General features: G+C 71.2%; 2 protein-coding genes across 3 annotated transcripts; one reads left to right on the forward strand and one right to left on the reverse strand.

The window, feature by feature from the left end:
- The first annotated feature begins 218 nt into the window (after positions 1–218).
- Positions 219–6,114, forward strand: RUFY4 (RUN and FYVE domain containing 4). Its single transcript, XM_035311989.1, has 12 exons — positions 219–283; positions 1,628–1,701; positions 2,032–2,138; positions 2,475–2,600; positions 2,869–2,975; positions 3,082–3,225; positions 3,509–3,743; positions 3,798–4,433; positions 4,509–4,615; positions 5,119–5,265; positions 5,679–5,810; positions 5,893–6,114. The coding sequence occupies exons 2-12, from the start codon at positions 1,656–1,658 to the stop codon at positions 5,993–5,995; spliced, it is 1,890 nt and encodes a 629-aa protein (XP_035167880.1). The 5' UTR covers positions 219–283; positions 1,628–1,655; the 3' UTR covers positions 5,996–6,114.
- A 1,442-nt stretch (positions 6,115–7,556) lies between these two features.
- On the reverse strand, positions 7,557–10,036 carry LOC118157591 (C-X-C chemokine receptor type 2-like). Of its 2 annotated transcripts, none has more exons than XM_035311988.1 (2): positions 9,952–10,036; positions 7,557–8,632 (listed from the first exon to the last, which is right to left on the reverse strand). In XM_035311988.1, the coding sequence occupies exon 2, from the start codon at positions 8,625–8,627 to the stop codon at positions 7,557–7,559; it is 1,071 nt and encodes a 356-aa protein (XP_035167879.1). In that variant the 5' UTR covers positions 8,628–8,632; positions 9,952–10,036. The 2 variants fall into 2 exon arrangements, with proteins under 2 accessions (XP_035167879.1, XP_035167878.1); XM_035311987.1 differs by lacking the exon at positions 9,952–10,036 and adding an exon at positions 9,760–9,822.
- Positions 10,037–11,598: the final 1,562 nt, after the last annotated feature.

The following is an 11,598-nucleotide window of genomic DNA, read 5'->3' on the forward strand; positions in this document are numbered from 1 at the left end:
GGGTGAGCACGGCACACGCACACGCGTGTGCCCCCCCCCCCGGCACGCCGGCTGAGGGTGCTGAGCTCAGTGGCTGTAGGGCCGCCCCGCTGCAGGGTGATGCGCTGGGGGCCGGGGGGCACTGCCCCGTGCCGGGGGGGGGGCACCCCAGGTCCCGGCACCCCGAGGTGGGGACGGGCAGGCCCCGCTCGGCACCGCACTTCCTGCTTTCGCTTTGGTGCCGAGCGAGGCCCCGGGCTGGGGGTGGCCGTGCCCCCGCCCCCCACCCCCCCCGTTGGCACAGGTAGGGGCAGGGGGGCGATGGGGGGGGCAGGACGTGGGGGGCATCCACGCGGGGAGCGGGGTGGCAGCGGGTCCCCGGGTCCTGCACCGATAGCGAGGGGGGGGGCACGGCCGGGGTGCACGAGGAGGTGCTTGCACCTCAGCTCTGGGCACAGCACTGTGGGGGGGTGTACCCTGGGGGGGCTATGGGCGGCCCCCCAAAGCACCCCCAAAGCGGGTGCCCATCCGTTGGAGGGTGTTGGGGTGCCCCCAGGCCTGGCACGGTGCTCCCCCCCCCCCGCAGAAGACCGTCCAGGAGGGCCTGGCTGCCCCCACGAAGCCGGCACCCCCAGTGCAGGGAGCTGGCTGCCGGGGGGCAGAGCTGCGGGGCTCGGTGCGGGGCACGGGGGGGGGGACACGGCCACCCCCATCCCGTGCACTTCCTCCTGGCTGAGGTACAAAAGGAGAAGGAGCGGCGTGGGCGCGGGGAGCAGCGAGCAACCGGCAGCACCCGGCAGCACCCCGGGGCACCCCACGGCTGCAGGTAAGGGGAGCTCTGCTGGGGAAACTGAGGCACGGGCAGGGCGGGCAGGGAGGGACAGGGACATCCAAGGGCGCCCAAGGGCACCCAAGGGCACGGGGACAGGAGGCCAGGTGCCCCGCTGTCCCCACCAAGCCCCGTGGCCAGCCACCGCCGGCAGTGACAAGCCCCCGAGGTGCCACCCCTGTGGGCACCGTCCCTCGCCCTGTCCCCACAGTGCCACCCTGTGCCCCCTGGCCCCCAGCCCGGTGCCCACACAACACCGCCAAGCCCCGTGGTGCTCCCGTGGGCAGCGTGCTGTGCCAGGGGGGCTCTGCCAGGCAGGGGGCTTCTTTTTGGGGTCTGCATCTGGGGGAGCTTCCCCTTTCCTACACGCACCCCCCCCCCCACCAGGAGCCCCCCGCGATGTTCACGGTGCGAGCAAGGGAAGCGAGAGGAGAAGCAAAGGCAGCGCTTCCCCTGCGCCAAACCCACATCCTGAATCCTGGGGGACGGGGACAGGGACAGGGACGGGGACAGGCGGGGTGGCTCAGCGCCAGCAGCACCCCGAGGAGCGTGGGTGAGCTGGGCAAGGTTTTGGCCTCTCTGGGACATGGCACATGGACAGCCGGGGGGGCATGGGATGGGGCAGTAGCGCCCACCCCGTACCCCGGTTAATGGGGAGGGGGCGAGGAGGGTGCCTGAGCCCACCCCCCCCTTCTTACCTGAAGTGAAGGCAGCCCCCTGGCAGAGCTGGGGGGATAAAACCCCCCGTCTGTGGGGCAGGGAGAGGCCAGGCCGGAGTTCGATGTGCAGCACCCCTCACGGGCACCCCTGCCTTTGCAGAGCCCCCCCCGGGCTGGGGGACGGAGCCATGGCAGGGGACGGGGAGCTCAACCGCGTCATCAGGGACCTGCAGAGTAAGTGTGCCAGCACGGCCCCTGCCAGCGTGTCCCCGCGGGCACCCTCGCCTCCCGCCATCCCGCAGCCACCAGGTCCCCGCCGGCACCCCGTCACCGCTCCCCCACACCCCCAGCCCCATCCCCACCACCGCCGCCCGCTGCAGCCCTCCCCGCCGCCCCGGGGGTCCGGCGGTGCCCGGCGGGTACCTGTGCCCCCCGCTCCCGCTGCCCCCCCTCCGCGTCCCTCCCCGGGTTCCTCTTTCACCTGCGGGCAGAAATCCCCGGAGCTGCGGGGCTGGGCAGGGTGCCCGGGCAGGGCCGTGCCAGCTCATCCTGGGCGCCCCGCAGAGACCGTCGGCGAGCTGAACCGCGGCTACCGCGAGCAGAACGTGCCGGTGACGGACGGCAGCCGGGAGCTGCACAGCCTCTGCGCCCAGCTGGAGTTCCTCCTGCAGGTACCCCCGCGCCCCCGCGCTGCGGTTTTCCCTGGGGTGCGGCTGGGGACCCCCTGTGCCAGGTGGGCTTTTTTTGGGGGGGACGACTCCAGATGGCATCGTCTGCCCACGGGCATCCCCAGCCATGAGGGTGGGCACCCAGAGCGGGCTCGCCTGCAGCCACCGGGACCGTTTGTGCGTGCCACCAGCGGGAAACCGAGGCACAGAGCCCGTGCCCAGGGCTGTCCCCAGCCAGGGGACACGGGGGGGAGCCACGCAGGGTCCCCACCGGATACCACGGGGGACATCCTAGGGGGGGACACGGGGACCCCCCAGCCGAGCCGGTGTCTCTGCCAGTTTGACCTCAAGGAGAAGAAGAGCTTCTTCGGGCAGCGCAAGGACTATTGGGACTTCTTGTGCCAGGGCCTGGCGCGGCGCCGCCAGGAGCACGAGGGCGTGCGCTTCGTCACCTCGCTGGACAAGGTGGGCACGGGCCCCCCGGGGGGGCTCACGGGGCACCCACGTGTGCACGCTTGTGTGCGCACACCCACTGCAGGCACGGGCACTCGTGTACTCGTGCTTGATTTTCTCCCCTCTCGTAAGTGCCCCCAGTGCTCCCTGAGCTCCCCGCTGCCCCCCAGGCCTCCAGAACCGGCCTTGGAGCCCCCCTGCGTGGGCTGGGATGGGGCTGGGGGGAGCAGGGTGGCGGGGGCCGGCGTGGCAGGGCTGGCTAACCCTCGCTCCCCCCCAGCTGAAGACCCCCGTGGGCAGGGGCCGGGCCTTCCTGCGCTACTGCCTGGTGCACCGGCAGCTGGCGGAGTCCCTGCAGCTCTGCCTGCTCGACCCCGAGAGCCTCAGGTGAGAGCGTGGGGGGCGCAGGGGGGGGCTTGCGCCCCCGGGAGGGGGGGCAGCTCCCTGCTCTGTATGGCTGCAGCGGGTGTGCGAGCCTGTTGTGCGGTTGCAGCGAGTGGTACTACGCCCGCAGCCCCTTCCTGAGCCCCCAGCGCCGGGCGGAGATCCTGGGCAGCCTGTACGAGCTGGACGGCGTCACCTTCCAGCTGGCCCTGCACAGGGCGGACCTGGACACCGCCTGGCCCATGTTCTCTGAGTGAGCACGGGGACGTGGGGGGGACACCCGAGGCTCTCCATCACGAGCATCCCCTCCCTGCCCCCATCCAGGTCCCCCTCTGCGCGCGGCCCCGGCCATGCCCTCAGGCTGCTCCCCCGGCACCCCGTGCTACCCAGTGCCACCAGCCCGTCTGTCCCCACGCCTCGCTCAGCCCCCCTGCCCCCTCCATCAGTGCTGTGCCCTGGGTGCCCGACGGGGAGTGTGGAGCTCTCGGGGGGACACCTGGTGGCCTCGGTGGCCCTGAGCCCCGTGTCCCCTCCAGGACCCTGGTGCGCCCCAGCGTGGCAAAGACAGCCCCACAGCCAGGCGGTACCGGCCCGGGGGCACACGGCTGTGCAGGGGACACCTCGCAGCCCATCGCGGCGCCCCGGAGGGCACCAGCCCAGCCGAGCCCACCAGGGGGGGGCGAGGAGGAGGAGGAGGAGGGGGAGGAGGACGTGGAGGGGGAGCTGGATATGGAGGAGGACGGAAAGGAAGACCACGACGATGAGGAGAAGGTGAAGGATGGAAGGGAGGAGGAGGAGGATGAAAAGGCGGAGGAGGAGGAGGAAGAGGATGACAATGAGGAGGAAGAGGACATCCCCAGCACCATGGAGGTCCCCCAGCCTGGTGCCAACGGTGACCCCATCCCATCATCACCGCCCGGCACGGGGCTCATGGCCGGGACGGAGGCATCGCTGCTGGTGTCCCGGCTGCGTGCCGAGCTGTGCCGGCAGGAGGAGGCGGCGCGGGCGCTGGCGGCCCGGCTGGCACGGGAGGAGCGGCGGCACCGGCAGCAGGAGGAGAGCAGCGCCCGGCAGGCCCGGCTGCGGGAGCGCGAGGCCGAGGCGCTGCGGGAGACCAACGTCTTCCTCAGCCGGGCGCTGGCCGAGGCAGGGGGCCCGCGGGCGCTGGCGCAGGCACAGGAGGAGGCGCGGAGGTGGCGGGAGGTGGCGGAGGAGCAGGGCGCCCGCCTGGCCACGGCGCTGGGGGAGGCGGCGGCCTTGGCCTCGCGCCTGCAGGACTGCCAGGCCATGCTGGAGGCGGGGGGACGGACAGACGCCCCGAAGGATGCGGGCACCCCAGCCGAGGTGGCTGCGCTCGAGGAGGTGCTGAGGAGGGCGCTGGAGCTCGCCCGTGGTCCCCAGGACCCCACGATGGATGGCCAGGGAGAGGGGGACCCCGGCACGGCCGCTGACATGGCGATGGTACGGGCAAGCTGGGGGTGCCCCGCTGCGGGGTGGGGGGCCGGGGGTCAGGGCTGAGCCCCCCTTGTCCCGCAGCGCCTGGCAGCCCTGGCCGCGGCGGCGCAGGAGGAGGCTCGGCAGAGCCAGCAGCAGCTCCAGGCCCAGCGGGAGGAGGTGGCACAGCTGCAGGAGCAGCTCAGCAGGTGGGGAGGGGACACGCCGTGGGGACCCCCGGCCCTACAAGTACAGGGGCACACGGGAGGGGTGACCCCTGGTGCCCCGCTGCAGATCTGGGGAGCTTGGGGAAGGGCGGGGAGGGGGGGAGTTGGGGAGGGGGGGAGGGAGGGAGGGAGGAATCTGGGGAGCGATGGGGAGGTGGAGGGGTGGATGGTGGGTGCGTGGGATGATGGAGGGATGGATTTGGGGTGGGGGTGGTAAGGATGGATGTGGGGTGATAGAGGGATGGGTGGGGGGCTGGAGGGATGGATTTGGGGTAATCAGATGGACGGGGGGCAGAGGGACAGAGGGATGGGAGTGGGGAAGGACAGATGGACATCTCGATGCGCGGACGGCGAGGCAGCTGTGGGGCCGGGGGGCTGGCTGGCTTTGGGAACCGACAGAGACCCAGGGACGGGAGGGAGGACCTTCTCCCCACGGCCACCCCGGGGCTGGGCTCAGAGTTGCCGTGCCCTGTGCCCCGTGCCAGGGCCCGTCAGGACGGGGAGCGCTGGGCATCGGCCCTGCAGCGGGCGCAGCGGGAGGCGCTGGAGCGGGAGGCCACGCGCGGCGCGGAGCAGGCGCGGCAGCAGGAGCTCATCCGCGACATGAAGGGGCGGCTGCTGGAGCTGCTGCGGTGAGACACGGGGCCTGCAGCCCTCGCCCAAAGATGCACAAATGCTCCCAAATCCCTTCGCCCAGAGGAGGGCACCAGAGCCCAGGGAAATCCCACTCGCCACCTTGGGGTGCCGGTCTCTTGCGCCTCCCTTGGGCGCCCGTCTCGGGTGCCCGTTTTGGGTGCCCACCTTGGGTCTCCCACACCCGCCCCTGCCCTCAGACCCCCCCACAGTGCGGGGACAGCAGCAGCGATGCCGTCACACCTGGGTTATGGCACAAACCTGGGCACAGCCCGGGCACGACAGCAGTGGAGAGGCTGTTGCACGGACCCCATCCCGCACACGGGCACACGCACGCACACACAACCAGCCCGTGGCGGCCCTGTGCCCCACCGGGGGTGACGTGTCCCCTCCCCGTGCCCCCTCCCCGCAGGGAGAAGGACGCCCTGTGGCAGAAGACGGAGGGCATCGACGCACCGGCACCCAGCCCGGCGCCCCGCGACGCAGGTCTGTGCGCCCGCTGCCACAAGGATTTCCGCCTCCTGTCCCGGCGGTACAGCTGCAGGTGGGCTCCCGGGGACACCGGGGGACGTGGGGACACCGCGCCAGGGTGGCACGGCCCTCACCGCACACCTACCTCTTGGCAGGCTGTGCCAGGGCAAGGTGTGCCACGCGTGCTCCGTGGACGTGGGCAAGCAGGGGCGGTGCTGCCTGCTCTGCTACCAGCAGAGGCACCCGGCGGCTACCTGAGTGCCGAGGGGGTCTGTCCTGCTGCGCCTGGGGCACGGGGCCTGCGGGCAGGTCCTGACCCCCCCAGGTGTTGGGGCTGAGATGTTCTCCGCACGGCCGGTCCGTGGAAACAACCCGGTCCTGCCATCCCAGCGCCTCCGGTGTCGTCTGTCCGTCGTCAGCCTGGCCGGGTGTGGGCAGGGGGATGGTGGCACGGGGGTGTCCGAGCCCTCCCCGGGGGGGGCTGTCCTTTAGTGGGGTGTCCCAGCTGAGGCCAGGCTTCGCCCCGTCCTGATGCAGGGGGGAGAGGGCTCTTAGCCAACAGCCCCGGTTTCCTGCCGGGCTGCAAGGCACGGCTTGGGCAACAGCCTTCCCAGACACAAAGGTGATGGGCTGGCCCCGCCGAGCTGCCCGCTGCCCCTGCCAGCCCCGAATCCCCCACACTGCCCACCTGGGTGCAGGGGACCCCCGTGCCCTGTCCCCAGCTGTCCCCATCCTGCACACCCGCCGATGCCCCCAGGATTAAGGACCCCCAGGAGCTTGGAGCAGGGGTGACAGAGGAACAATGTGGGACCCTCCTGGAGAGACACCAGGGCAGGCACCCCGATGCCGGGCACAACCAGGGTGGCAGGCGGGACCCCGGCAGGGTCACAGCCCCCTCCTCGTCCCGGTGCCAGCCCCGGTTGCCCAAGCTGGGGCGGAAACGCTCCCTCCGCCCCGTGCAGGTTGTGTAAGGCCAGGTTCCCGGCTCCTTGCACAACGAGGGGCCGGCACCGCAGCACTGGGGGGACACGGGGTGGGTGCCCCAGCAGCTGCCACCCTCACGGGGAGCAGGGGGACAGGGCAGGTTCGGTGTCACCAAGGGCAGGAAGGGCCACCGAGGATCTTGCAGCGATTTGCTTCATGTGCGCCCAGGTGTTGGGGGGGGAGCGGCGGGGCTTTGTCCCCAGCCCTGGTCTCGGGTGGGACAGAGGTGACACGGAGACCCCGAGCTGGGCAAGGGCCGGGGTCTGTCTCGGCAGCTGCACGGAGCGAGACCGGGTTTTGGGACCCCTCTGGGGACGTGAGGGACGCAGACCTTCTGCAACAGCCTCTTGGGTAACGGCGCTTTCCTGTGCCTGCTGTCCCCAGAAAGCACCCTGGATGCCTCCCGCCACCCCCCCGGCCAACAGGAGCCACACACGGGTGACAAACCCGCCACCTCCTTTATTGCTGGGCGGCCGGCAGCCACCGCTGTCACACGGGGGCCAGGGGTTCCCAAAGTCCCAGGCTCCATCCCAGCCTGCGGGGAGGGCGGGCAGCACCTGGCACCTCCCCGGGGTCCCCCCGTGCTGACGCTCGGTGGCCTCACACCTCACCACGGCGTCACGGTGCCACCAGGGCTCAGAGTCACCCCGCTGTGACCCTCCCAGCTGCACAGCACCACACACACGGGTGGCCACACGCAAGCCCCGCCACCGGTGACGGCCGCCCGGGCGCCCTGGGGGGGCGTGCCCGCTTCCCGAGGCTGCTTTTCGGGGCGCCGGGTGAGGATGCCGGGGGGCTCGGGGTGCCTGCGTCGGGCCCGGGGGAGCCGCGGGGCTCAGAGGGTGGTGGAGGTGTTGCCGGAGGTGGAGGCGTACGAGGCGCGGCCGTAGCGGGCCACGGCGTCCTTGCTGATGAGGCCGCGCTGCGCCAGGATCTTGAGGAAGCTGTTGCGGAACTTCTGCCCGATGAAGGCGTAGATGATGGGGTTGAGGCAGCTGTGGGCGAAGCCCAGCACCTGCGTGACGGAGAGGGCCGTGTCGATGTGGTTCCTGCGCTCGCAGGTCTCGGCGATGGCCCGCGTCCTCATGAGGGTGTCGCTCACCAGCGTGATGTTGTAGGGCAGCCAGCAGACGAGGAAGACCAGCACCACGGCCAGGATGACCTTCATGGCCCGCTGCCGCTGGGCGTTCTTGGTCTGCAGGAGGGTGTGCACGGTGACGCCGTAGCAGAAGAGCATGACCAGGAGGGGCAGGGCGAAGCCGAAGGTCTGCGGCAGCACCCGCAGCACCACGCGCCACTTGGCCGTGTCCTCGCCGCGGATGCGCTCGTAGCACACCGTGCCGTTGCTGGGCGAGACGAAGGCCTCGCGGAACAGCAGCACGGGCAGGGAGAGCAGCACGGAGAAGACCCAGATGCCCAGGCAGACGAACTTCACCCAGTGCCTCTTCTCGGTGGCGGCGCGGGTGGCGTAGACGATGGCCAGGTAGCGGTCCACGCTGATGCAGGCCAGCAGCAGGATGCCGCTGTAGAAGTTGGCCTCCTGCAGCACCGAGATGGCCTTGCACATCACCGTGCCGAACACCCACTCGTGGGCCCGGTAGGCGGCCCAGAGGGGCAGGGTGAGGGCGAAGAGCAGGTCGGCCACGGCCAGGTTGAGCAGGTAGACGTCGGTGACGGAGCGGTTCACGTGGCTGGAGGTGACCACCAGCACCACCAGCCCGTTGCCCACCACGCTGAGGATGAAGACGAGGCAGTAGATGAAGACCACCAGGTACTTGTTGAGGACGGAGCCGTCGGGCCGGCAGGGGGACGAGGAGATGGCGGTGTCGGGCAGGGCCGTGCTGTAGTCATAGGTGTAGTTGTAGAGTAAATCCGAGAGGTCCCCGTTGAAGGAGATGGTGTCCATCCTGCCTGTGAGGCACAGCGCACCGTGAGCGCGGCGCGGGCCAGCGGCACCTCCAGGACCTCCATCGCTGTGGCCCCCCACCCGCAGGCAGCCCCCCTGCCCTTCTGCGCCCCCACGTCCCCTCTGTGCCAGGCACAGGGCACCCGGATGCTGTCCCTAACACGTCCCATGGCACAACACCCCCCTGTCTGCCCCACCTCGTCCCGGCCCTGTCCCTCCGTGTCCCCTCCAGGTCCATCCCCCAAGGACAAGGGGGTTCCCGGCCACCTCCTCGCAGCCCCTGCAGGGGACCCCCGGCCCCTGCAGCATCCCCAAGACCCCGGTTTTGGGGGGGTCCTCGGAGCTGTTTGGGGACCCCGGGGCACCCCCGGCTCCGCCATCCATCCCCTGAGCATCGGGCGGGTTTGGTGGTGGTTTCACCCCCTTCTCCCCACCGGTCCTGTCCCCATGAGAGGTTTCACCCCCGGGACGGAAAGATGTGTCACCCCTTGCAGGCGGTTTTGGGAAGATTTCACGTCTCTGGCTTTCCTGTTCCTCCGCTGCCAGGCATCCCCGTGGCCCCGCGATGGGGAAATGGCAGGTGGCGGCTGCCGCCCGCGTCCTGGCCCTCGGGGACACCTCTGCGCCCTGCCCCTGCCTCCCTGAACACCACCGGGCTCCAGCCTTACCCCACCACGGGTCGGGACCTCGGGGTCACCCCGCTTTCACGCCCCAGCCTTTCCTCGGTGCCGCCACCGCTGCCGATGCTGCCAGGGCTGGGGTCTGAACCCCGACGCTCTCCCCAGAGCAACCTTCCCCTCCTGGCCAGAGGGGATTTCCCCCAAAACCCATCTCCAGCGCTGGCTCCCCGAGCTGTCCCCGCTTCCTCTCGCCCTATTTTTGGCTTCCACACCCCCTGCAGTTCCTCCGTGCCCCCCCCCCGGAGGAGGCGAATTTCCCCCCACAAGGGGGAAGCCCCCCGGTTCCCCTCTTGTCGCACGGAGCCTCCTGGGGACAGCGGGGTCCCCCTGGGGGGGTTCACCCCACCGGGACCCCACGTGGAGCCCGGGGTGCTCCCTCCCCACGCCCCATCCCCGCACAAGGAGCGGGGTGCCCCCATCCTACCCCGAAACCGAGCACCCCGAGGACTCACCCTCTGCCGGCTGCCTCCTCCGGACCCCCAGATCTTCTCCCCTTCCCAGTCGTGCTGGGAAGATTTCCCCGACCCCTTTCCCCTCCGTGCCCCGGCTGCGGGCTGCCGCGGGCACCTTCTCAGCCGTCACCCCAAAACCAGCCTTGGGGGGGCCCGGGGAGCGCGGGGACCCTCCGCCACGGGGTCCCTCACCTGTGCCGGCCGCCCCGGTCCCGAGGCGCCGCTTTATGCTGCCCCGGGAGGAAGCGAGGTTGCAAAACCTCCTGCACGAAGGGGAAGTGGCATCCTCCTCGCCCCCCCCAGCGCCCCCAGCCCGGGTCACCCCCCCCCGCCCGGGATTTTGGGGCACCCCTGGGGCTCCCACGCGTCCCCGTGGGTGCTCCGGTGGCCTGGGGACACCCTGCGCCCTCCTGGGGTACCCCCCCGTTTTCAGGCACCCCACAGCTCCAGGGAGCCTTCACAGCCCCCCCGGGGTATCCCTGCTCCCGGGGACACCCCTGCGCTTTTGGGGACCCCCATCCGCCTGGGGCACCCCCGCGTCACCCCAGTGCTCCCTGGGGGCACCCTGCACCTCTGGGACCCTGGGGCACCATGCCGGGGGCAGGACAGCCCTTTTCCTGGTGCCCCCCCCCCCATCCCTGGGGCACCCCACTCTTCCGTGGACCCCCGTACTCTGGGGCACCCCTATATTCCCTGGGGCACCCCTATACTCCCTGGGCCACCCCTATATTCACTGTGGCACCCCTATATTCCCTGGGGCTCCCCTATATTTTTGAGGCTCCCCTATATTCGTTGGGGCTCCCCTAAATTCCCCAGTACACCCCTAATTCCCTGGGGCACCCCTATATTCCTTGGGGCACCCCTAAATTCCCTGGGGCTCCCCTAAATTCCCCAGGACACCCCTATTTCCCTGGGACACCCCTAGATTCCCTGGGGCACCTCTAATTCCCTGGGGACCCCCTAAATTCCCAGGGACACCCCTAAAATCCTTGGACACCCCCGATTCCCAGGGACACCCCTAATTCCCTGGGCCCCCCCTAAATTCCCTGCCCCCCCCCTAAATTCCCTGGGACGCCCCTAAATTCCCTGGGACACCTATCATTCCCTGGGACACCCCAAATTCCTTAGGACACCCCAAATTCCTTAGGACACCCCAAATTCCCTGGGACACCCCTATTTCCCTGGGGCGCCTGTCATTCCCTGGGGCTCCCCTATGTTCCCTGGGACACCCCCAATTCCCTGGGGCTCCCCTATTTCCCTGGGCTCCCCCTACTCCCCTCGGCCACCCCTCACTCCCGGGGACACCCCAATTCCCCCGAGCACCCCCCACCCCCCCACCCCCCCCCCCCGCCCCCCCCCCCCCCCCCGCCCGCGCGCCCCCCCCCCCCCCCGCGCCCCCCCCCCCGGCGCGCGGGGCGGGGCCCGGGGCTCACCCGTGACGTCAGCGCGGGGGGGCGGGGCTTCTCCAGGCTCCACCGCGCGTGCGCCTCCCTCCGCCCGCTGCCGCCGCCCGGCTCCGCCGGCGGCCGGGGCCCGGAAGTGACGCGCGAGGCGCGGAGAGCGGAAGCGGCGGCCGCAGGGCTCGGGCGGGTCCCCGGTGCGCGCAGCGGGCTCGGCTCCCCCGGCCCCGCCATGATCCTGCTCGAGGTCAACAACCGCATCATCGAGGAGACCCTCACCCTCAAGTTCGAGGGCGCCGCCGCCGGGTACGGCCGGGCAACGGGGGTGGGGAACGGGGAACGGGGCCCGGCGGCGGGGAGCGGGGCCCTGCCGGGGAACGGGGCCCGGCGGGGGTAGGCCTGAGGGGGTGGGGGGGTGAGGGGGGGATGGGAGTGAGGG

This window comes from Oxyura jamaicensis, assembly GCF_011077185.1.
Source record: "Oxyura jamaicensis isolate SHBP4307 breed ruddy duck chromosome 7 unlocalized genomic scaffold, BPBGC_Ojam_1.0 oxy7_random_OJ176, whole genome shotgun sequence".
Taxonomy (NCBI): Eukaryota; Metazoa; Chordata; class Aves; order Anseriformes; family Anatidae; genus Oxyura; species Oxyura jamaicensis.